The sequence below is a fragment of the Bos indicus genome, chromosome 18 (assembly GCF_029378745.1).
Source record: "Bos indicus isolate NIAB-ARS_2022 breed Sahiwal x Tharparkar chromosome 18, NIAB-ARS_B.indTharparkar_mat_pri_1.0, whole genome shotgun sequence".
Taxonomy (NCBI): Eukaryota; Metazoa; Chordata; class Mammalia; order Artiodactyla; family Bovidae; genus Bos; species Bos indicus.
Genome location: NC_091777.1, coordinates 56,466,165 through 56,490,518, shown reverse-complemented (window position 1 = coordinate 56,490,518; position 24,354 = coordinate 56,466,165). Strand labels below are relative to the sequence as shown.

The window sequence follows — 24,354 nt, the reverse complement described above, 5'->3', positions numbered from 1 at the left end:
TTCCCTGGTGGTACAGTGGATAGGAATCTGCCTGCCAATGCAGGGGACACGGGTTCAATCCCTGGTCCAGGAAGATTCCACATGGCCCGGAGCAAATAAAGCCCATGCACCAAACTACTGAGCCTGTGAGCCACAGCTGAAGCTCATTTGTGAGCTTAGAGCCTGTGCTCCGCAACAAGAGAAGCCACCGCAGTGAGAAGCCTGTGTGCCGCAACAGAGAATAGCCTTTGCTCACTGCAACTAAAGAAAGCCTGCATGTAGTAACTGAAGACCCAGCACAACCAAAAATAAATATACATAATTTTTAAAAAATTAAAAAAAAAAACACTGTATGAAAACATAAGAGAATATTTTTTTAAAAAAAAGGAATTCTCAAAACAGTAGTATGCTGGAGTGGCTCATAGGAGCTGACTGTTAAAAAATTCAGGAGTCGTCAGCCAGCGGTTCAATCATTTGGAACTTAAGATTGACACAGTAGATTTCACACCATGGACATTGGCCAAAGTTACTCACCAGGGATTTTATTTTATTCCAGAAAGCCACTGTATTTTACTATTCTTTTTGGAGTATAATTGCTTTTGTGTGTGTGTTTGCAGTTTACTTTACACCAGCACATCACAGATTTTGAGGCAAGGCATACTTAGAGAAAGCCAGGGAGCAGGAGCCACTGGATGGAAAAGACGAGAAGAGACAAGAGTCCCTAGAGCCCTGTCCAAAGCTTCTGCGTCCCCTTTATCTGTTTCACAAGCACTGCGTTGTCCTGGAGCCAGCCCACAGGGCTGCTGAGTCTCTGAATGAAATGGCCTCAATAGGCCAGAAGTTGCTATTTCCTCCCATCCTCCCCTCAGAAGCACAGCCAAGATTGGTCAGAGTTTATTGGAGGGCACGGGAACCATACTAAGGCAAGTTCCAGATGTCTGGCGTCAGTTGGGGTCCATGTCTTCTCTGTCCGAGATGGAGTGGGAGTGCTGGGCAATCAGTCCCCCATGGGCAGCCATAGGGCCTTGGTCCGTGCTGCCCGCCGCCCCAGCTCCGGGCCTGCCCCCTCAGCCTCCTGATCCCAGGCCCGTGGGCAGCCTCTGTTCACCCACACCGGCTTGAGGTTTCCTGCTGAGGCCCACTCCACAAACTGGGAGCCCTGGTGTGGGGAGAGGCAGAGAGGCATGGTCAGCATATCTACTGGCTTGGTTGCTAAGCACACGCTTCCTTGGCAACAAGGGCTATTACAGAAGACAGGCTTGACCCTTGACCTAGGCTCTGTGGCTAGAAAGTTCAGCTCCCAGCAAGCAAACCTTCCAGATGCTGAGAGAAACAAGGCTGACCTTTATGGCTGTGGAACTTTCTCTCCGTAACAGCCCACACTCAAAAGGATGGGGCCAGCGGTAACTGTTGACGAGGAGTTTCCATCTGTTACTATCAGGAGACCAAGAGGGTGGACTGTAGGCTTCTGACTCTGCTGCTAGGGTGTGGTCCTTAGCAATGGGTTGTCCAATGAGAGTAGGTCTTTGGGCTGGGCATCAGGCCCTTGTTGTTAAGGAGATCCTCTTCCTTAGTAACAGGGGCTCTAAAGGGGCAGGACCTCAGAACCTAGCTGCCAAGAAGTTTCTCCCCTTTAGCAATGGGAACTCTAAGGGGGTGCAGCCAGGATCCCAGAAAAGGTAGAGTTTGTTGGTGAAGTTTAAGACACTGGAGATGGCAAAACAAAAAGTACCTGGGCAGATCCGAAATACCACAGGGCCTGGATGTCCTGGTGCAAGGCGAGGCAGCGGGTTAGGTGGTCCCGGTCTCCTGTCACCACATTCACGAGGCCCGCTGGCAGTAAGGTGGCCATCTCCTAGCGGATGGGAGAATGGGTCATCCAGGGCTGGGAGGAAGGGAGTCAGAGACACTGGGGGCAGTCGGGAGGGTGAGCAGTGAGCATCTAGGGAGTGGCCATGGGGGTCGCGGCAGGAATGACTGGGGTCAGGACTGGGGTCATGACTGATAAAGGCTCACAGTCTGGAGAGAACCATCACTGGGACCACCAGGACTGAAGGCTCAGGTACCAGGATGTGGGTTACATGGTTACCAAGGGGGTGGGGGTGAGACCTGAGCTCCTGCAAGCCATGGGACATCTTTCATCCCCTCTGCTGCTCCCCAGGCTGCTGGGAGCAGCGGCAGGCAGGCGCGCAACTGTACCTGGCAGACCTCCAAGGCAGGGATGGGACAGGCCCCACTGGGCACCAAGACCACAGTGTTGCCGTGGGCCAGGGCAGGGGCCAGTAGAGACACGAAGGCAAGCAGGGGCCACTCGTCCGGGCACACAATCGCGAGCACGCCCAGCGGCTCCCGCAGCCGAAGCACGGGGCCTCTCAGCTCTGCGACCTGCAGGGACGGGAAGGAGGTCAAGGGCAGAGCAGGGGAGCTGACTACCCTCCTCCAACCTTCTCTATCACTGGCCCATTTTCTCCTCTCACCCCCAGTTTGCTTCTCCATGACAATTCCAATCATCATAATGTAGACATTCACATCAGCTGTGTGACCTTGGGTGAATTACTTAACCTCTCTGTGCCTCAGTCACTCACCTTTAAAATGAGTATAATAATAGTGCCTACCTCAGAGATTTGCTGTTAGGATAGAATGAGTTAACATGTGTGCTGCTAAGTCACTTCAGTCGTGTCCGACTCTGTGCGACGCCATAGATGGCAGCCCACCAGGCTCCCCCATCCCTGGGATTCTCCAGGCAAGAACACTGGAGTGACTTCACTTTCAATGGCAACACTGGAGTGGGTTGCCATTTCCTTCTCCAATGCATGAAAGTGAAAAGTGAAAGTGAAGTCGCTCAGTTGTATCCGACTCTTAGTGACCCCATGGACTGCAGCCCACCAGGCTCCTCCGTCCATGGGGTTTTCCAGGCAAGAGTACTGGAGTGGGGTGCCGTTGCCTCTCCGGTTAACATGTGTACAGATCTCAAAACCTGGCCTATGGGCTTGTTTGCATGTGTGTGTGTGTATGTGTTTTAAGGTTTTCCTGACTATATTAATAATTGACTATCACTAAACGGCATACACTTTTATTTTTCTGGCTCCACCACCTCGAGGCATGTGGGATCTGAGTTCCCCAACCAGGGATCAAACCCGCACCCTCTGCATTGGAAGCAGGACGCCTTAACCGTTGGACCGCCAGGGAATTCACCTAAACTGCACACACTTTAAAGAGCACAATTTGATGAGTTCTGATATATGTATATACCCACAAAACCAACAACCACAATCAAGATAATGAGCGTCACCCCCCAAATTTCCTTGTACCCCTAGATAACCCTTCCTTCCTGCCTCTACTTGAACCCTCTGCCTCTGTCCTCAGACAACCAGTGATCTGCTTTCTCTTTATAAATGAGTGTGTGTTTTCTAGGATTTTCTAGATATAGAATCATACAGTCTGTACTCTCTTATCTGGCTTCTTTCATTCAGCATAACCATTTTAAGCTTCACACATGCTGTAACTTGTTCCTTCCTGAGTGTGAGTAGGACCCCATTGCATGGATGCCTTAAAAAAAGATTTTTTTTTTTAAATCTTTTAATTGCGTCACATGGCATGTGGGATCTTAGTTCCCTGAAAGGGATCAAACATGCACCTCCTGCATTGGAAGCCCAGGGTCTTCACCACTGGACCACTAGGGAAGTCCTTATGGTATGGATGGACCACAATTTCTTTCTCTGTTCACCTACGGGGGACATTTGGACTCCTCTTTTGGTTTACTGTGGATAACACTGCTATACATATTTGTGCATAAGTCTTTGTATGGATACATGTGTTTATTTTTCTTGGGATAAAACCTAGAAATTGCATTTAGATAAATACCTAGGAATCATGTTTAAAGTATATTTAATTTTTTAAGAAAGTGCCAAACTGTTTCCCAAAGGAGTTGTCCCATAGATGGTCCCACCAGCAGGCTCCAGAGAGCCACTGGACCTCCAGTCTGGCTCTTTGCGGACCCCTTGCTCTGACCCCACTCCAGACTGCCTGCTCTGTCTGCCGGCCCACAGACCCCTCTCACCTGCAGGGCGCAGCCTTGGGCCTGGACCCGGGCCCCCCAGGCCCGAAGCCGCTTCACGCTCAGCTCCACCTCCGCCTTGGCGACCTTGAGCTCCACGCCGTGCCTCTCCAGCCTTGAGACCAGGTTGGGCTCTCGGCGTTGCAGCGCAGCCGCCAGGGCCCACAGCAGGGCCGCTCTGGCCGCTGGGGACTGGCTCATCCAGCTGTGGGCGGACGCGACCGTGCACACTGGGGGTTGGCTTCCTCATCCTGGCTCTTCCCAGTGCCCCACCTCTGTTCACAGGCCCTAGCCTGGTGATCCAGGCCCCACTGCCCGTCTGCCCAGGGAGGAAAGTGAGGGGCTGGAAACATCCTGTCAGCTCTGAGAGTTCAGATTCCGCATCCTGGAGTCCAGCCCTGGGGTTTCAGACCCTGTCCTCTAACACCCCATGACCCCTGGCCTATCTCAAGCAATGCACCCCGCCTCCCCCTTCCGACTTACCCGGGGGCGGCCTGGTGAGCTGCCTCCACAGCACCGCGGATATCCTTGGCTCCGCCCTCAGCCACGTAGCCCTGGAGACTGCCTTGTGAATCCCGGATGGGCCTGGAACTCCTGGCTCCAGGAGCCTGGAAACGGCCCCCCACAAAGAGCCCATAGGGGGGTGCTGGGCTGCAGGAGGATGAGGGGTGGGGATGGGTCAGGGCCGCCCCTGCCCAGAACCCACCCTCACCCCTCCCTGGATGGACCACTCCGGCTCCCACGAGCCTCTGCAGGACCCCGCACTCCTGGCCCCGTGAATCTCTGGGGGAGCACAGAACTTAATTGAGCGGAACTGAGACTCTTGTCAGGCCTGGCAGCTGGGGGTGAGGCTGTTAAGACTCAGAAAGCAATTCTCAGCGGGACTCAGGGACCCCCTCCTCCATGGCCCTAAAGACCCTCCCTTCAGTCCAGGGAGGATCCCCTCTTCCCCTCTTCCCCTCCACCCTCCACAAATTCTGGGAGTTGTAGTCCCTACACTAGCTCACCCTGTTTCAGGTCCAGCTGGTAGGGTTGAAGGAAGAGCAAGGCCAAAGGCGTCATAGTTGAGAGTCTTGGACAGGTAGGGAATCCAGGCAGGGGTCCCCGAAGGCCGCAGATACTCGTACAGACCCTGGGAGAGGGGCAGTGTCAAGAGGCCGTGAGATGGGCACAAGGTAGATGAAGGGGTGGTGCCATGCAGGGAGGTGGTTACTCACATCTTGCCCCCCATGCCAAGAAGACCCGCTCTCCTTGCAGCCACCCGTGGGTACTGCAGGGTCCCTGAGGCCATGGGCATTGATCCAGACCGTGCCCACCTGGAGCCTGTGGGAAGCAGGAGACATCAGAGAGAAACGTAGAAAGTTGGGGGGGTGGTGAGTCGGAGAGGTGAGGATGGGATGATGGGAGAGACCCACAGAGGGGGAAGACATGGAGACGGAAGCTGGGGCCTCCCAGCAGACCCCCTGTGTGCCCCAGCAGGCGTCCACTGACCCGTAGGCTAGCTCCAGGGCCTGCCCCAGTCTCTCACTCCACACGCTGGCACTTCCTCCACGGGGCGTCCCGTTGGCCACAGCCAGGGCCTCCTTGGCTGTGCGGAAGGGGGAGGCCACCACCAGAGGCCATGGCACCTGGAGGGGGTGACAGAGGGGCTCAGAGGGCCTGGCTGGTCCCTCCCTCCAACACCCCATGACACCTTAGGGGTCCACAGCTAGCAGCCCCCAGACCCAGTCCAAATGGCCACCCCGGCGACCTCTGTGTGCTGCTGCTGCCCATGCCCAGCAGAAGATGGGTGGACGGAGTAGGGCCTTTGGGACCTAAAGGGCTCACCTCTGCCTGGGTACATGGGGAGGCTGGAGGCAGATCAGAGACCAAAGTCGGGGGGAAGAATGGGCTGTCTGAGGGCTCACTGCCAGCCTGGAAGACCTGGGAGAAAGAGGAAAAGACCTGCCAGTCCCTTCTGGTTCTTCCTCCCCAGGGAACCAGGACTCAGACCCCCAGCCCCTCTTCCCTCAGACCCAGGGGTCCAGGCCCCCGGCCCCTCCTCCCCCAGGCCCAGGAGTGAGCTCTCAGGCCCCTCCTCCTCCGGAACTCCAGAGTCTGTACCCCAGCTCACCTGTGCACCTTGGCTCTGGGCCTTGCTCACGTAGCGCTGCGCCAGGTCACGGGCGGCAGCCCCCCGGGCTCCCATGTCCACGGCCCCGTCTAGCCCGTGGCCGCAGCGCAGCCGCCCCATCCGCTCCTGGAGCCGCCTCATCGTCTCATCCCACACAGCCTCCTGGATGAGGAGCCTGAGGCCCCCCTGTTAGGAGAAGGGAGGTGTCAGAGTGGACTAACTCAGGGCCCACGTGGATGGGCCACAGACCCACAGAGGGCCAAGATGGGGGGACATCGTGTAAAGGTCAGAGGAGGGTCTGGTCGAAGAGGCCGAGGACCCTGGAGACTCCCTGAGGCTCCAAACCCTAGGCAGGATGTGGAGTTACAGCAAGCTGGTGACGCAGAGTGAACAGAGAGCTTAGAAATCTAGGACGTGGACACTTAGAAAAAGGAAGAGTCCTAAAGAACAATAGCGGCTTCCCAGGTAGCTCAGTGGTAAGGAACCCGTCTGCCAGTGCAGGAGACACAAGAGACATGAGTTCGATTCCTGGGTTGGGAAGATCCCCTCGAGGAAGAAATGGCAACCTACTCCAATATTTTTGCCTGGGAAACCTCATGGACAGAAGAGCCTGACGGGCTACAGTCCATCGTGTCGCAAAGATCTGGACACGACTCAGCGACTAAAGTAACAATGAAAGATAGACACAGAGCCCCCTCATCTGCAGGACCGGGAGAGGCAGGAACGTGGAGACTCAGAAGCTTGAGGGGCGATGTCTGGCACAAGCGATGGTGTAAAGATAGAAGAGTCTGGAGCCATAAAGAACTGAAAATTAAAATGAAAGAAGACAGGCGGCCCCAAGCTCTGGTGACGGACATGCCCAGCCCCCAGGATGGGGGGCCCACGGGCGCAGGAGTCTCACCGGGCTGCGGTCAGACCAGGCTGCATCCACGATACCCTCCACGGCCGAGTCCACATCCGCCACTTCCGTCAGCAGCAGCAGCGACTCAGCCCCCAATGCCAGTCCCAGCTCGGGAACCCAGCCTGCCAGGGTCCGCCGTAGGGCGCGTCCTTCCTAGGGGTGTCGCACAGCCTTCAGCAGGGGGCGGAGCATGCTGGCCCCTCCCCAGCCATGGCCCCGCCCCCCCGCCTCCAAGATACCTCGATGGCTCCGCAGAAGGCCACCTTCTGGACTCCAGGTTGGGCAGCCAGAACAGGCCCCAGGGAGGCAGGGCCGCTGATCACATTGAGGATTCCTGGGAATGGGCCTAGCTCCCCTGCCAGCTGGGCCAGGAGGAGGGGCGTCGGGGAGGCTGGGGGCACCAGGACCACCACAGTGCAGCCTGGGGGAAGTAGGTAGTTCAAGACCGAGGAGTCCAGACTCCCAACCCCTCCTCCCTCAGACCCAGGATCCAGACCCCCCAGCCCCTCCTCCCTCAGACCCAGGAGTCCAGACCCCCAGCCCCTCCTCCCTCAGACCCAGGATCCAGGGCCCCAGCCCCTCCTCCCCAGACCCAGGATCCAGGGCCCCAGCCCCTCCTCCCTCAGACCCGGGATCCAGACCCCACCGACCACTTACCCACAGCCAGTGCAGGGCAAATCCTCCACATCATGTCCAGGAAGGGGAAGGTGGGGGACAGGATGAGACCAATCACTCCTGCAGGAACAGAGGAGACTGGGCACAGGCCCCGGGGGGAGGGCGAGGGCGGTGGGGGCTAGGGGCTGGAACTCCTGCGGCTCACCCATGGGCTCCCAGCCTGCCAGCGCCTCCTCCTGGGTGTGCGCCTGGACTGCGTGGTACTGGAGCAGCTGCTGGGCCAGGGGCACATCCCTGTCTCGAACTTCTCGAACGGCCCGTCCAGTAACCAGGGACTCCAGGGTCCACAGCAGCCGCTGGTGCTTCTGGATCACCTTGGCCAGCCTGTGGAGCAGGCAGCAGGGAATGCCCATTTCCCACCGCCCCTTGGCCAGGTAGAGTCTTGGAACACAGGCTGTGTCCCTGAACTATAGTTCCCAGGAGCCCTTGGGGCATCCCCACACTATTTACCAGGGGTGGAGGGCACCAAAGGTTGATGAGAAATGTAATCTGGGAAATACTCAAAACCTCAGGTTGCTGTGTCAAGATCTTGGCCACCTCCCCCAAAGGTGCCAGGAAATGAAAGCTTAACCTCGAATCTCAGTTGTTCTTTGGGGAAATGGCATCTTTGTCTCTAACTTCCCCAAGAGTGTTTTGGAGTGGGACTTCTCTGGTGGTCCAGTGGTTAAGGCTCTGCACTCCCAGTGCAGGGGGCCCAGATTCAATCCCTGATTAGGGAACCAGGTCCCATATGCCGCAACTAAGAGTTTGCATGACACAACTAAAGATCCCACATGCCCTGGTGGCTCTGTGGTAAAGCATCAGTTTGCAGTGCAGGAGCTGCAGGAGACGTGGGTTCAGTCCCTGGGTGGGGAAGATCCCCTGGAGGAGGGCATGGCAACCCACTCCAGTATTCTTCCCTGGGAGAATCCCATGGACAGAGGAGCCTGGCAGGCAACAGTCCATAGGGTCACAAAGAGCTGGACACGACGGAAGCGACTTAGCACACACTCATCATGCTACAACTAAAACCCGACACATCCAAATAAATAAATATTTAAAAAACCCAAAAAACGGTTTTGGGGGCTTCACCAGCCCCAAGGAGCTGTTGAGAAATTGTGCCCTGAAGAGTCCCAAGGATATTCAGGGAATCAGGCTTTGTCATTACAAATCTCAGCAAACAGTGGGAAATGGATGTTTCAGCTGCTCAAAGGCAAGCTGGGAACATGAGCCTGAGCTGCCAATGAATTCAGTGTGATGTTGGGGAAGAGTCTTTGTTCTCAAATCCGTCTCCATCCCCTGGGGTCCACACCTCGAGTGCATCACCTGGTCAGATGTTGGGCCCGAATCGCTCCGGGTTGCGTGCTCCAGTTCTCCAATGAGGCTCTGGCAGCCTCCACAGCTGCTGCCACATCCTCGCTCTGAGCCTGCAGGCAACTGGCCAAGTTCTCTCCTAGGGAGATGAATGGGGGGACCCAGTTGGAAGGTGGGGGGAGCCTTTGTCAGAACTGGAGGGGGCTGACATTTCTGGAGCCCAGGAGTAGCCCAAGGCAGTAAAGCTGGTCCCCTGCCCCACTCTGGGTCTCAGTTTTATCATCTGACAAATGGAGATAAATCTACATAGGTCTGCCCACAGGCAAGGATGGGATTTTATGAGACAGCAACTTCAAAAGTGTCCAGAGGGGCTTAGGACCATAGCTAGGAAGACTGTTATCAAAGGGAGCCAGAAATCTCAGCCTTCTTCTCCCACCAGCTGCTCCCTGCCCTCAGGGCCGTGAGCAAAGGGACTGGTGTGTTGTTGGTGGGGACACTTGGGGCCATAGATACCTCTCCCTCCCACGTCTGGGGGACATCATATACCTGTGATGGGATCCTGGCAAGGCACTGAACTCCTGTGTTCCGGTTTTAACCACTGTCCATTAACATAGTGACCCAAGTGCCGGTCCTGGGTGTCCAACCAGGCCTGGGGGAGGTGGAAACAGTTAGGAAAGGGATCTGAGAGGTGGCTGGGGGAGCTGGACCCCTACCCAGAGTCCTCTGGGAGAGGAATATCTGCCCCCTTTACCTCATCAGTTATTTTCCTGTGTAGGAAGAAAATACATATAAATATATATGTGTGATAAATCACTCAGTCTTTGTGACCCCACAGATCATAGCCTGCCAGGCTCCTCTGTCCATGTGATTCCCTAGGCAAGAATACTGGAATGGGTTGCCGTGACCTTCTCCAGGGGATCATCCCAAGCCAGGGATCGAACCTGCATCTCTTATATCTCCTGCATTGGCAGACAGGTTCCTTACCACTTTAAAACATTAAATTCACCATTTTTAAATTCTGTTTTTTTAAGTTGATATGTTGTATTTTCACTTTTATTCAGCTCAAGCATTTTTTTTTTTTTTTTTGATATGATATTCCATTGTCTGGAGTGATGGCATTTGGTTTATCTACTCATCAGTTGATAGCCATTTGGGTTATTTTCTGCCTTTTGGCTATTGTGAATAGTACTGCTGTGAACATTCATGTACAAGTCTTTGAATACCTGTGTACTTCTTTTGGGTATATGTACCCCAGAGCTGCTGGATCATATAGCAATGTTCAGAGTAACTTATGCAGGAAACATCAAACTGTTAACTATAGCAACCACTTTACATTTCCCACCAGCAGTGTATGAAGGATGTCCTATTGACTTCTACACATGGAGAATGTGAACAAAGCATTAATAAAACTTTTTCTTCTCCATGGAGAAATGACCTTCTTGAATAGAAATGACTAGAACTTCCCTGGTGGTCCAGTGGTTAAGCATCTGCATTTCTAATATGGGTTTGCTCCCTAGTCAGGGAACTAAGATCCCGATGCAGCTAAAAAGAAAAAAAAAAAAAAAGAAATGATTTCCCTGGAAATCTGATAAAATTAGTTATATTTCTAGACAACATTGACCCTTGACTGATCCACTACACCTGGACTGGGAAAACTGGGAATAGACCATAAAAATCCAGTGGGAGACATCACTTTGCCAGCAAAAGTCGAATAGTCAGAGCTATACGGAAGTCAAAGTCAAAGCTTTCCAGCAGTCACATGCGGATGAGAGAGTTGGACCATAAAGAAGATTGGGTGCCGAAGATCACTGCTTGCAAACCAGTCGCTCCTAAAGGAAAGCAATCCAGAAGAATTGATGCTGAAGTTCCAATACTTTGGCCACCTCATATGAAAAGCCGACTCACTGGAAAAGATCCTGATGCCGGGAGAGCGAGGGCAACAGAAGAAGGGGGCAGCAGAGGGTGAGATGATTAGACAGCATCACCAACTCAATGGACATGAGTTTGAGCAAGGGTCACAAAGAGTCAGACACAACTTAGCAACGGGACAACAACAACAATCGAGCGTTGCTGGAGTGCTCTGCATTCTTATGCTGGACACGTCCCTTGCCAGGACCCTGGAAGCAATGTCTAATGACTGTACCACTGCTACAGGGTCTCTTTGGGAGGTGGGACTTTTAAGCCAGGTGGCTTCCACATCTTCCTGTGTGAGGGCACTCTTAGCCTGGATCTTATAATACTCGGGCCTTGGCTAGCCCATCTGGAAGATGGGGATAATCAGTCCCTCCCTATGTCACAGGTCAGTGGTGAGAATTAAATGGATCACTATGTGTCATATGCTCAGAAGGGCACTTACTTAAGACTTTCTATTAATTTTACTGCATTTCACCATCTCTGCTTCCTGTTTCTTTCTCTCCCTGGTCCTGTCTTCCCCAAATGCTTGCTAAATCTGATATCCTTCCTACTTTTTTCTTTCTGCAGACTGTTTTCTCTTTGCATCCCCAATGCCTCAGTCTCCTGATTTTCTCTTACTCTACCAGGTAGGCCTTCTCATTTACTTTTTTTTATAATTAATAAGATTTAAAAAATTCTTTACTTGGCTGCACTGGGTCTCAGTTGTGGTAAGTGGGATCTTCTATCTTTATTTGGCATGCAGGATCTTTAGTTGTAGCATGTGGGATCTAGTTCCCTGACCAAGGATTGAACCCACACCCCCTGCATTGGAAGCACAGCTTAGCCACTGGACCACCAGGAAAGTCCTCGTTTTTCTCTTCTTTAAAAAATATTATTCTTCTTATTTATTTTTTGTCATCCCATGCAGCATGCCAGGCTTAGTTCCCCGACCAGGGATTGCACCCACAGCCCCTGTGGTGGAAACACAAAGTCTTAACCATGGGACCACCAGGGAAATGCCCTCATTTCTCTTTAAACAATTTTTAAGTAAAGTAAAAATTCAGAAGTTCCAAATTCAAAGGCCCCCATGGAAAGTCACATTTTGGAAAAAGCTGGGGATGTGTGAACATGAGTTGGACACTAGACAATATTAAAGAATGACTGTTCATGTTGCTAATGTGAAAATGGCCTGGTGGTTATGTTGCAAAATGAGTCCTTATCTGTTAGGAATGAAGATTCAAATATTTATGAGAAGTTAACAGGTCATCGGGTTTTAAATCACTCCAGGAAAAAAAAGAGAAAACAAAGAGCTACAACACTGGATGACTGTTGACATTGAGTGATGGGTGAATTAGAGTTCATAATTTAAGTCCTCTGTGAAAGTTTGCAAAATTCCACCCCCAAAGAAAAACAAAACCTGGAAAGAATGTTCCACAAGGTCCTGGCAGGCCATGCTGGGGTGAGAAAAGGCCACTGGTAGAGACTAAGAACTCAGGACTTGTCTAAAAAGACGGTTAGCTATTGGATCCAGATGGTATTTGTCAGGGAATGTGAGCCAAAGGTTGCCAAACTTTGGAATTTTATTTTCAAGAGAAGCTGGAATCCCGGATGTTTACTTGAAATTAGTTGTCCACTAATGCACATTTAAAAAAAATAAAGTTCAGGCCAAAGAAAACATGTTAGCTGGTTGAATCTGGTCCACAGATTGTAAGGTTGAGCTGCAGGGCAGCAGGGGGGTGGTGGTGAGAGTTGTCGGGGCCCATGGACTCTGGAATCCAGGGTTCAGGTTCAAATCTCAGTTTGACATTTAAGCTGTGTTGACCATCAGCCTATTACTTACCTCTTTAAGCCTCTGTGTGCTATCACTAAATGACAATAATCCCCTTTCACAACTGTTTTGGGGATTAAATGATATCATGCTGCGCACAGGGCTTTCCCTGGTGGTTCAGTCGGTCAAGAATCCGCCTGCAATGTGGGAGACCTGGGTTCGATCCCTGGGTTGGGAAGACCCCCTAGAGGAGGCATGGCAACCCACTCCAGTATTCTTGCCTGGAGAATCCCCATGGACAGAGGAGCCTGGTGGGCTGTAGTCCATGGGGTCGCAGAGTTGAACACAACTGAGTGACTAAGCACTTGCTAAGCACAGAGGCTGGAACATAGAAAGCACCCAACAAATATAAGCAATTTATTGAGTATTATGCCATTATTACTATTTCAGGATAGTCTATCTCTAACCAACCTCCAAGTGTGGGAATTCTCTGTATTCCATCCCAGATCCACTTATTTGAGTCTACACTGTGGCGTGCTCAGTCACTTCAGTCATGTCCGACTCTTTGCAACTCTATGCCCTGTAGCCCACCAGGCTCCTCTGTCCATGGGATTTTCCAGGCAAGAATACTGGAGTGTGTTGCCATTTCCTCCTCCAGAGATCTTCCTGACCCAGGGATCAAACCCATGTCTCCTGCACTGCACGCAGATTCTTAACCGCTGAGCCACCGGGGAAGCCCTGCACTACATTTCTAAATAATCTTATCATTCCCACTGTTCAATTCTCTTTCTTCTGTGAGCTCCCTGTCTCCAGATCTGAGGCCCAGGCACAGGCAGTATCTGACTCCTGCACATGACCCAAGGCTGTCCCCAGGTCCCTCTCATCATAGCTATGTGATAACCAAGCCCAACCTTTCTGCGACCCTACTCTTCCTGGGTGAGGTGGGAGGACAAGGACAGGGCCAGACACGAGGCATTGTCCTTGCCCTCTCAGTATCTCAAACCCTGTTCCTCCTGCATCTCTGCCTCATCCCCTCCTCCCCATCTCTACAGCCCACACCAGGCTCTGGTCTTATCTTCTTCCACGTATGTGAACCACTGTTCTAACCTCTTCCTCTTTCCCTCCAGAGAAGCCCAAGCTTCTCACACGTGGGTGCTAGAGGGCCCTATGAGATCAGGATGGCTCCGTGGGGGATTCTGAGGGACCTGTATAGAAAATTTGAGGCACTCTACTGATACAGAAGGAATAGGCTACCCACTCCAGTATTCTTGGGCTTCTGTTGTGAGTCAGCTGGTAAAGAACCCGCCTGCAATGTGGGAGAGAGACCTGGGTTCGATCTTTGGGCTGGGAAGAATCCCCTGGAGAAAGGAAAGGCTACCCACTCCAGTATTCTAGCCTGCAGAATTCCATGGGCTGTATAGTCCATGGGGTCGCAGAGTCGGATATGACTGAGCGACTTTCACTACTTATACAGGGAACCCCAAGAGCGTTCTGGGGGACTCTTGAGGGATCACTGGAGCCCCAAGAGATTATTTTGCGGGGTCGAAGATAATTATAGGAAGTTCTGATATATCCTGGGGTTCTGAGAGTTCCTGAGACTATAGAAACTTCACAAGTATTGAAGTGATGGCTAAGGAATTCCGGGGACTCTTTGGAGGTCTCCAGATGGTCAAAGGAGACCTCCTCCTGGAATTCTAGGACCCCGGGAGCCATAGGATGTTCTGAGGAATCACAGGAAATCTACCCAGGCTCTGAGCGCCCTCAGAATTCTGAGCGCCACAGGAATTCTGAGTCCGCGGGGATCACAGGAGGTTCTGAGGGGACCCTGAAAAACGACAGGACCCACTGGACGGATTCTGAAGACTCGGAGAAGCGGTACACTGAGTCTTTGGGCGTGGAACAGAACAGGCACGAAGACTCGCGAGAACAGACTAAACGGCAAAGACACAACAACCGTCAAAGGCCAAGGGAACGCCCTCCAGCCTGGATCCTAAGAAGCAGCGGGAGCCGAGGGGGCGGAGCTGCTGAGCTGCCGCGGTGGATCACGGGAGTCCGCGCGCAAAACTGGGCCCTGAAGACCGCGAAGGGGGATAGGCAGCGCGGATCCAGGCAAGCCCTCACCAGTGCGCATGCGTGGCTCTCCGGTGCCGGTCCGTATTCCAGCGTCGTGAAGATCTCGCAGGCCCGCGATGCTGTCCGCGTCGCAGCCATCACTCTCTCAGACCTTTTTCCACGGACTGCGGGGCTCTCTGCCCGAAGGAACCTGGAGGTCCGAAGGGCAGCACCGCCCCCTCTAGCCCAAAGGGCGGAGCTACAGGACACAGGGCGTAACTCCGCCTTAGCACCCGGTTACTCCGCTTATAGGTCTGTGCGTGGGAAGTGGTTTGAAGCATGCGCAGTGCTCAAAGGCGGAGGAATGAAAATGTGTGTGCTAAGTCACTTCAGTCGTGTCCGACTCTTTGCGATCACATGGACAGTAGCCCGCCAGGGTCCTCTGTTCATGGGGTTCTCCTGGCAAGAATACAAGAGTGGGTTGCCATGCCCTCCTCTAGGGGATCTTTCCAACCCAGGGATCGAACCCCTGTCTCCTGCGGCTCCTGCATTGCAGACTGATTCTTTACCGCTGAGCCAGCGGGGAAGCCCAGAACGAAAATATGGGTGCCTTCAAATAGTTCCGAGGCCTTCAGATTTAGAAGAGTGGCCGAATTGGTGTCTTCCCATCACCTTGTTCATATTGGAGATCGAAAGTGTGGTTTTAGTTCGAAATACCTTTACTTGAGAATCGAATCTACCTCTTGAGGACGAGGTGATTGAGATCAGACAGGAGTCTTTTAGGATGGACACCGAGGTAAAGGGGCTTCCCTGGTGGCTCAGACGGTAAAGAATCCACCTGCAATGCAGGAGACACAGGTTCGATCCCTGGGTCAGGAAGATCCCCTGGAGAAGTGAATGGCAACCCACTCCTGTGTTCTTGCCTGGAGAATTCCATGGACAGAGGAGCCTGGCGGGTTACAGCCCATGGGATCACAAAGAGTTGGCCACAACTGAGCGACTTTCACTTCATTGAGGTTAAGGCTTTAAAAGTGTGCTAGCTTTGCCCAGTAATCTGGCCGGGTGTGGCTGCGGGAAGGGGCGGAAGTGTAGCTTCTGTGGCTGGCGGGAAGGGGCGGAAGTGTGGCTTTAAACCACACAGGAAGTGTGTCATTTCGTGACTACCAATATTTAGTTTTGATTGGTTGAGATAGTGGCGTGGCTACAGACTTAGACTGGATTGGTGATTAGGAATGCGGTTGTAGGATTGGTGAATGAGCTTTGCGGTAGTAGGAAGTGTGGCTTACCAGAGTTCTTTGTTACGCAGAGACCGGAAGAGGGGTTGTTATTAACATATTCGGCACTTAGTCTAGAGATACTGGCTCCCGAGAGGTTTGACGCAGTATCTGGTCTGAGTGAAATTAGTCTCAGGCCAGGTTCGCAGATCTTCATACAGAATTGTGGGTGTCGGGAGTCGGTTGAGGGCCGGGAAGCAGGCCTCAGAGTTCGGTTCCCGGTGAAGGTTCCCCCACGTCGGGGTTGCTGAGGACGCCTAGGTCTGTTGCAGGGCCATGGCCGACTCGAAGATGCTGGTGCCGGAGCTGAACGATGCAGAGACCATGGGCGCTGAGACGTCGCGTTTCGAGGAGCTGCTGCTGCAGGTGAAGACTGAATGGACTCCTGGGTCCCAGGGGATTCAGGGGATTTTTTTTTTTTTTTTTTCTTCTTTTTTTTTCTTTTTTGGTGGGGTGTGGTTTGTGAACGTGTGCGCGCGCGCTAAGAAAGGGGACGACAGTTCCCAGCATGCACTGGGGAGGCAACAGGGCCTATGGGAGTTGTAGTTGTTTAAATTTGCTACTCTTTGGATGAAATGGGAGTAAGATTGGGGTTGTTCTTCAGGTTCCTCAAAGTAGGAAGGGGACATAGTATGTCTTAGGCCCTGCCTGGCTCATATAGGTAAACAGTACTCACTGAACCCTTGAGGAACAAATGAGGGGGTTCTGAGAGCACAAATGCCAAACCTGGAAATTGTGTTTCTTTACACAGGCCTCCAAGGAGCTCCAGCAAGCCCAGACAAGCAGACCCGAATCCACACAGATACAGCCTCAACCTGGTGAGAAAGACAGAAACCCAAGGAGAGAGGGATAGAGTCCCAGAGAGAGCTGGGGACAGGGAGCATAGGGAGAGGAGGGGGGAAGGAGACACAGTAGTGGGGTATAGAGGCCTAGGGTGGCGAGAGTGAACAGAGACCCAGAGAAAGCAGGGAGGTTACTGAGATCCAAAGAGGGGAGAGGGGTAAATTAGGAGATTGAGATGGACATATATATATTACTATATGGTGGCTCAGCCGGTAAAGAATCCGGCTGCATTGCAGGAGACCTGGATTTGATCCCTGGGTTGGGAAGATCCCCTGGAGAAGGGAATGGCAACCCACTCCAGTATTCTTGCCTGGAGAGTTCCATGGACAGAGGAGCCAGGCAGGCTACAGTCCATGGGGTTGGAAAGAGTCAGACACGACTGAGTTACTAACACACACATATATAAAATAGATAACTAGGGGCTTCCCTGGCGGTCCAGTGGTTAAGATTCCAAGCTTCCACTGCAGAGGGCTCAGGTTCAATCCCTGGTTAGGGAACCAAGACCCCACATGCTACTGCTACTGCTGCTGCTAAGTCGCTTCAGTCATGTCCAACTCTGTGCGACCCCATAGACGGCAGCCCACCAGGCTCCCCCGTCCCTGGGATTCTCCAGGCAAGAACACTGGAGTGGGTTGCCATTTCCTTCTCCAGTGCATGAAAGTGGAAAGTGAAAGTGAAGTCGCTCAGTCGTGTCCGATTCTTAGCGACCCCATGGACTGCAGCCTACCAGGCTCCTCCGTCCATGGGATTCTCCAGGCAAAAGTACTGGAGTGGGGTGCCATTGCCTTCTCTGCCGCATGCTACTAAGAGTGGCCAAAAAGTAAAAAAAACAACAACAACAACAACAACACCCAAAACCTAATAGGGACCTCCTGTGTAACACAGGGAACTCTACTCAGTACTCTGTAATGACCTGTATGGGAAGAGAATCTAAAAAAGAGTGAGTATGTATATATGTAGAACTGACTTGCTTTGCGGTGTAGCAGAAAGTAACACAACTATACTCCAATAAAACTTTTAAAAAGAGATAGAGGGAATGGGTGACTCGGGGGCCAGAGATTCAAAGAGAATCAGAAATCCCAAGGAAGAGACCCAGAAAGTGGAGGACTAATACTCAAGGAGGGGGAACAGATCAAAAGAAGGATGGACACTGAGACCCACACAGAGACAGATGGTCAAGGACAAACCCATTGCCACCAGGTTTCTGCATCAAGACCAACTCAGCTGAAGGGAAGGTTTTCATCAACATCTGTCACTCTCCCTCCATCCCTCCACCGGCTGACTTGACTGAGGATGAGCTGCTTCAAATGCTGGAGGAAGACCAGGCCGGGTTTCGCATCCCCATGAGTCTGGGAGAGCCACATGCGGAACTGGATGCAAGTCAGTGCCTTGAGAAGACCCAGGAATCTACCCCCCACCCCCACCCCCATGATCCTTTCTTCCCTAGGACCAAAGATTCCAGGACCCGGGATCACCCTCCCTCAGAACCTAGAAACTTGTTCCCCCGCGCCCCCAACCCTCTATCTAATCCTTTTCCCCAAGGCATATCTCTAACCTCCTGCTGCTGCTAGGTCGCCTCAGTCGTGTCCGACTCTGTGCGACCCCATAGACGGCAGCCCAATAGGCTCCCCTGTCCCTGGGATTCTCCAGGCAAGAACACTGGAGTGGGTTGCCATTTCCTTCTCCAATGCATGAAAGTGAAAAGTGAAAGTGAAGTCGCTCAGTCGTGTCCGACTCTTTGCGACCCCATGGACTGCAGCCTACCAGGCTCCTCCGTCCGTGGGATTTTCCAGGCAAGAGTACTGGAGTGGGGTGCCATCGCCTTCTCCCTCTAACCTCCTGGATATCCACAATCTCACTGGGAAGTCCTGGTTCTACTCAACTGGCCAGGCTGGCAGTTCTCCGTGCCTCACCCCAGGAGATAGTGGGGCTGAGCAGGTGCTCATTAGCTGATCTGACTCTAGTCCTTGGCGAGCTCTTACTCACCCCTGTTTTCTTCTGCACCCTTCTCCCCTGTCTCTATGTCTCTGCCTTGTCTCGTCTCTGTTGAGTTTCTGTCTCTGTATCCTTGTTTTTTCAATTCACATATGTCCCCATCAAGCCTTTGGGATGATGCCTTGGCCAGTGCCTTGGGGAGTAGGCACTTATCAAAACCCAGAACCTGCCCTTGAAAAACCTCTCAGTCTTGGATGAGGGCAAAGGAGACAGATGCGATTTCAATATGGTGTGATTCTGTGCTGGGCTGGAGGGCGTTCTTCACTCCCACTAAAGGATCAGGGAAGGCTTCCTGGAGGAGGACACATTGGATATAAGATTGGAAGGAATCAGAGCAGTTCATCAGGCCAAGGTAGAGAAGAGGGTCTTAGGCAGAGAGGAGAGAGGGGTCCAGAGGCCAGAGAAATGATTCAATTGGTCAGTGAACAGTAGTGATGGGAGGAAATTTACAGGGACGAAGTGCGGGAGAAGTGAAATTCTCTGCAGCTGGAAGGGAGCTAACCACGCAGGGCCTCCAGCGCCAGGCTGAAGAACTCAGCCTTCTCCCATTGGCGCTGGGGAGCCCTGGGAGGACTGTGAACTGGGGAGGGTGAACAGGGTGAGCTCTGGGACTTGGTGGGAAAGGGCCAGAGGGGAAGAGACTGGAGACGAGGCGGTGGGTATGAGTCCAACTGGCAAGTTTGGTGTCTTTGACTTCCTAATTGTCTCTGGGTTTCTCTGGGTCTGTGGCTGCTTTCCTTGATTGTGTTTTCCTTAACTCTGCCTGGGCCTTGGGGTTCCCACCGAGGGCTGGGGGTCTCACCCCCTTTTCTCCCTGCAGAAGGCCAGGGTTGTACCGCCTACGACGTAGCTGTCAACAGCGACTTCTTCCGGAGGATGCAGGTTGGGGGCGGGGCTGCGGGGGAGGCCTGGGCCGGGGCCTCTCCCTCCACCTCTTCAGCGTCCCGCATGTCTTCCCTCTCTTCACCCCTAGAACAGCGATTTCTTGCGAGAGCTCGTGATCACCATCGCCAGGGAGGGCCTTGAGGACAAATACGGCCTGCAGCTGAATCCAGGTGAGGGGGTGGGGCCAGGGCCACCGGGAGGAGCCAGGCCCAGTGCAGTTCGGGGGCAGCTCCCGCGTGAAGTGGGACTAGTGTGGGCAGGGATTATACTAGCCTCTGGGCTGTAGGGGGCTTCCCAGGTGGCTCAGCGGTAAAGAATCCACCTACACTGCAGGAGACGCAGGAGACAGGGGTTCCATCCCGGCTCGGGGAAATCCCCTGGAGGAGGGCATGGCATCCCGCCCCCGTATTCTTACCTGGAAAATTCCATGGACAGAGGAGCCTGGCACATTACAGCCCACGGGATCGCAGAGAGTTGGGCATGACTGAAGAGACAGCGCATGCACTCTGGGCTGTAGAGTTCGGGGAGAGGGCTCTGGGAGGAGAGGGAAAGAGGCCCAGGATTTCAGAGAAGGGCGGGGTCTGAAGAACCCGAAGGGGCGGGGCTATCGCAGACAGGCTTTCTAAAGTCTAGCTTTCGGGTGTGGTCAGACGCCTGGCCTCCTAGGCAGAGGGCAGAGCCTCTCCTGTGAGGCTCTCCCAGCACAGGACCCTCTTGCCCTGCGGAGAAAGAACGGAAGGAAACCTGGACTCATGTGACCTCTGACCCTGTGCTCCTTCCCCTCAGAGTGGCGCATACTGAAGAACAGACCTTTCCTGGGCTCCATCTCCCAGCAAAATATCCGCTCCCAGCAGCGTCCTCGGATCCAGGAGCTGGGGAACCTACACACGCCCAGCTCCCCGAGACCTGAGGCAGGGTGAGCATTCAACGGGGCCCCCATCTCCTGTCTCCCCGACATTCTTTGTAATATCTCGCTCCACTTCGGGACGGGGTCCTGGGGCTCTGGGAACACAGAAGGAAGCGAAGTGGAATTTCACCTGGGAAGGTGTCTTGAGGCCCCAGGACTGGGAGGGAGAAAGAGAGGCAATAGTCCTGGCCAAGTCTTGGCGGCTCTCCTGAATTCTGGGTCTTGTTCCTCCCCAGCCCTGAGAAGCCTCACCTGAGCCTTTGGCTGGAGGCCCCTGACCTCCTCTTGGCTGAAATCGACCTCCCCAAACTGGTGAGCGCATCCCCTGAGGTCTGGGGTCTTGGACAGGGAGTGATGGGAGAGATTGCAACAAATGTTGCTAGACCAGTGTGAGCCTGGCTAGTGCTGCCCCGTGAGCCCAGCTGCCTTCTCTGTTCCCCGGGGTCCTTAGGCCCACTTCCGGTGCTGTCCTTACAGTGCTCAGACCTGTATTACTGTGTCCCACCTTTTTCCGGGGCATCCCTGGTGGCTCAGATGGTAAAGAGCCTGCCAGCAATGTGGGAGACCCAGATTAAATCCCAGGGTTGGGAAGATCTCCTGGAGAAGGAAATGGCAAGCCGCTCCAGTATCCTTGCCTGGAAAATTCCATGGACCGAGGAGCCTGGTGGGCTACAGTCCATGGGGTCTCAAAGAGTGGAGCACGACAGTGACTAACACTTTGAGTTTCACCTTTTTCCTGGGAGATTAGACTCTTTTAATATGGTACCCCAACACGTGAGGCTTCTCTCTCTGGTCTGTGTTCTGATCATCCTGCTGCTGGGAAGGGAAGGGTGGGCTGATTCTCGCACACCTCCAGGATGGTGCTCTGGGGCTGTCGCTGGAAGTTGGGGAGAATCGCCTGGTGATGGGGGGCCCCCAGCAGCTGTACCATCTGGATACCTACATCCCCCTGCGGATCAACTGTGATGAGAGCAAGGCAGCCTTCCATCAGAAGAGAAAGGTACCTGGGGGGCTGGGGGTTTGGGGAAGCTAGGAACCCTGGGAGGCCTAGACTCTTGGATCTGAGGGAAGAGGGGGCAGGGGGCTGGACCCCTGGGCTCTGAATCCTCTCTCTGTTTTCTCTTCTCAGCAACTGATGGTGGCCATGCCCCTTCTGTCAGTGCCTTCTTGACCGGATGTCTTCCTATGCTTCTGTGTTGAGGGGAGAGGCTGGTGGCTTCTCTAAAACTGAAATAAAAGATGTTTGCCTTTGTCTTGTGTGTGGCTAGGAGTACATGGGGAATGGGAGGGAAGATGGACATTGGGCTGGAGTCCCGTAGAGGTCACTGCCCCAGCTCAGGCCTCGTCCTCTTCCCCGGATGTTCTCCCTGGCCTCCTGACCTCTTGTCTTACCCCTTGTTTGTCCCCAACAAGGTCTCAGGGCTGACCTTGCCCGGCTCCTGTTCACGGCCCCTCCTTGGCTCTCCAGCACCCCTGGGAGAAGGTCCAAGCCCCTCCGCCGAGCACTCAAGGCTCTGTGCTATCCGGTCCCCTTCACACTCCATTTTGTCTCTTCCAGTCACTCAGGCTAGTCACGGTGAACCACACTGATTTTTTGCACCTTTCTGTAGTTCCCCTTCGTAGGATCCTTTTCTCGAGTACACCTACCCAGATCTACTCCAGTACATCTCGTTTGCCCTCACAGGGCTCATCTGACTTTCCACCCACACCTTGCCCCCACCCTCCCAATTTTCCTTTTTAGTGCGCTTTCCCTGGAAAGCCTTTCAATTCTTCAGGTTTTCTCTGATTTTCCCTGGTTTCCTCCTCTGGTGGTCCCCAGTACTCAGTGTTACTCTCATTAGTGCGATGTACCCTATAGTGTGACAATGCCTGACTCGCAGTTGTTCACTCCCTAAGTCTGTCCAACTGTTTTTGACCCCATGGGCTGCCAGGCTCCTTTGTCCTCCATTATCTCCTGGAGTTTGCTCACATTCATGTCCATTGAGTCGGTGATGCTATCTAACCATCTCATCTTTTGCTGCTCCCTTCTCATTTTGCCGCAATCTTTCCCAGCATCAGGGTCTTTTCCAATGAGTCGGATGGTCACAACAAGTGGCTAAAATATTGGAGCTTCAGCTTCAGCATTAGTAGGAACTATTTGTTCAGTTAATGAATGATTGCCAACATCCTCTTCTTCCATAGTGAATCCTAGGAGGATAGATAAATGCAGGAGCCTCAGTGGTAGATGTTGAAAGAACAGCCAGGTGGCCAATGTGGCTGAAAATGAATGAACTGAGTGGTGAGAAAGTCAAATGTTGTGGGGATGACATTGAATAGGATCCCTTGGTCCTCAGGAGTGAATTTGGGCTTCGTGTCCAACAGAGGGCGCAAAGCAACTTCAATCCATTGTCTCAGAGAACTACAACTCCCAGCAGCCCTTTGAGTATGCAGTCATTCAGAAGAAAACGGTGAAGTCCAGCGGCCGCTGGGACTTGTAGTTTGCAAAGGAACCCTCCGTGGGAGGCTGAAGAACTCGTTCCCGGGTCCCGAAAATGTGGGGCTGGGTCCTCTCTGCCTTCCGCGGTCTCCATGGTGATGGTTCCGGCGAAAGCTTGAGATCTGGCAGCGGCGGGGCTCCCCTCCCACTCCCTCCTCTTCACCATCTGCTCCACCTTCACACCTGGCTCGGAGCCGCGGCCGCCGCCTCCACACCCAGACCGGGGATTCTGCCGCCGCAGGGTGGCGCGTGCGGACGGCTCCGCGGGCTTCTCCCCTAGACTCTGGAGTCCGAGCTCCCGGCTCCCTCCTCCCTCGAACCCAGGAGTCCCAGCCCCCAGCCTCTCCTCCCTAAGAATTCGAGGTTTTCTCAAACACAGGCAAAACTGTGACACCCAAAGACTCAGCGAGGCAAAGCTAGAGGCGAGAGGCTGCGCCTCGTCCTTGGCGCCCGCCCGCCGCGCTGGCTGCTCCCTCCCACTCCCTCGCGGACCTGTGCCACATCATGAAATTTTAATCCCAAGTGCATTTTTGGCCCGACGCAGGGAGGCGATGGGGAAAGGAGCACCCTGCTGGGGGCTGTATCTGGAGGTGGACTCGGCGTCGGGGAAAGGGGCTGGCGGCGAAAGGAGCGGAGCAGAACCTGCCTTCGGGCTGGAGATGGCCGAGGACAGTCGAGGTTCAACCCCAGAGGGGCAGGGCTGGAATTCAGGGGGTGCAATAAGAGTTCAGAGGGCGGGGACAGATCCCAGGTGGCGGAGACAGATTCCAGAGGGAGGGACTAGAACTCACGGGCGCGGAAAGTACTCACGGATGTATACCTGGATCGGGTTCCAGAGGGTGTGGGCAAAAATCAAAGCAGGGATAGATCCCAGGGGAGGGGACAGAACTCAGGGGTAAAGAAATATCCAAGGGGACACACTCAACGGGTGGGGACAGAACTCAGGATGAGAGAAATAAAAGGGCGGGGATAGATCCGAGGCTAGGGAGGGAATAATGACCTGCAGGAGGGTAGGGGGAGTATAACTGAAGAGATGAACCCAGAGGGAAGGAAATCGGAAATGAAGGAACTGGAAGGGGTGGTGGGCCAAGAGGGGAAATAGAACTGGAGGGACATGGAATCCAAAAGGGGAAAGATGGAAACAGGTGGATGGGGAAGAACTAGAGGGGACAATGGGTGGATCGAAATGGGGGTTGGAATCTACGAAAGGGGAAGGAATTCCCTGAATGAGAAAAGAACCTTC

At 53.5% G+C, this 24,354-nt stretch overlaps 2 protein-coding genes across 3 annotated transcripts; one reads left to right on the top strand and one right to left on the bottom strand.

Moving 5' to 3' along the window:
* Positions 1 to 500: 500 nt before the first annotated feature.
* On the bottom strand, positions 501 to 14,933 carry ALDH16A1 (aldehyde dehydrogenase 16 family member A1). The gene is made up of 17 exons (XM_019979595.2): positions 14,801 to 14,933; positions 9,565 to 9,667; positions 9,031 to 9,157; positions 7,871 to 8,049; positions 7,708 to 7,785; positions 7,290 to 7,471; positions 7,051 to 7,203; positions 6,150 to 6,335; positions 5,864 to 5,959; positions 5,528 to 5,664; positions 5,254 to 5,359; positions 5,044 to 5,168; positions 4,520 to 4,687; positions 4,040 to 4,241; positions 2,179 to 2,364; positions 1,712 to 1,834; positions 501 to 1,138 (listed from the first exon to the last, which is right to left on the bottom strand). Exons 1-17 carry the CDS (start codon positions 14,888 to 14,890, stop codon positions 977 to 979), a joined length of 2,403 nt encoding a protein of 800 aa, XP_019835154.2. The 5' UTR covers positions 14,891 to 14,933; the 3' UTR covers positions 501 to 976.
* On the top strand, positions 14,911 to 21,887 carry PIH1D1 (PIH1 domain containing 1). Of its 2 annotated transcripts, XM_019979596.2 has the most exons (10): positions 14,911 to 15,043; positions 16,278 to 16,371; positions 16,757 to 16,823; positions 18,049 to 18,228; positions 19,664 to 19,725; positions 19,817 to 19,898; positions 20,515 to 20,644; positions 20,872 to 20,947; positions 21,492 to 21,635; positions 21,765 to 21,887. In XM_019979596.2, the coding sequence occupies exons 2-10, from the start codon at positions 16,282 to 16,284 to the stop codon at positions 21,804 to 21,806; spliced, it is 873 nt and encodes a 290-aa protein (XP_019835155.1). In that variant the 5' UTR covers positions 14,911 to 15,043; positions 16,278 to 16,281; the 3' UTR covers positions 21,807 to 21,887. The 2 variants fall into 2 exon arrangements, with proteins under 2 accessions (XP_019835155.1, XP_019835156.1); XM_019979597.2 differs by lacking the exons at positions 14,911 to 15,043; positions 21,765 to 21,887 and having other exon boundaries at positions 21,460 to 21,597.
* Positions 21,888 to 24,354: the final 2,467 nt, after the last annotated feature.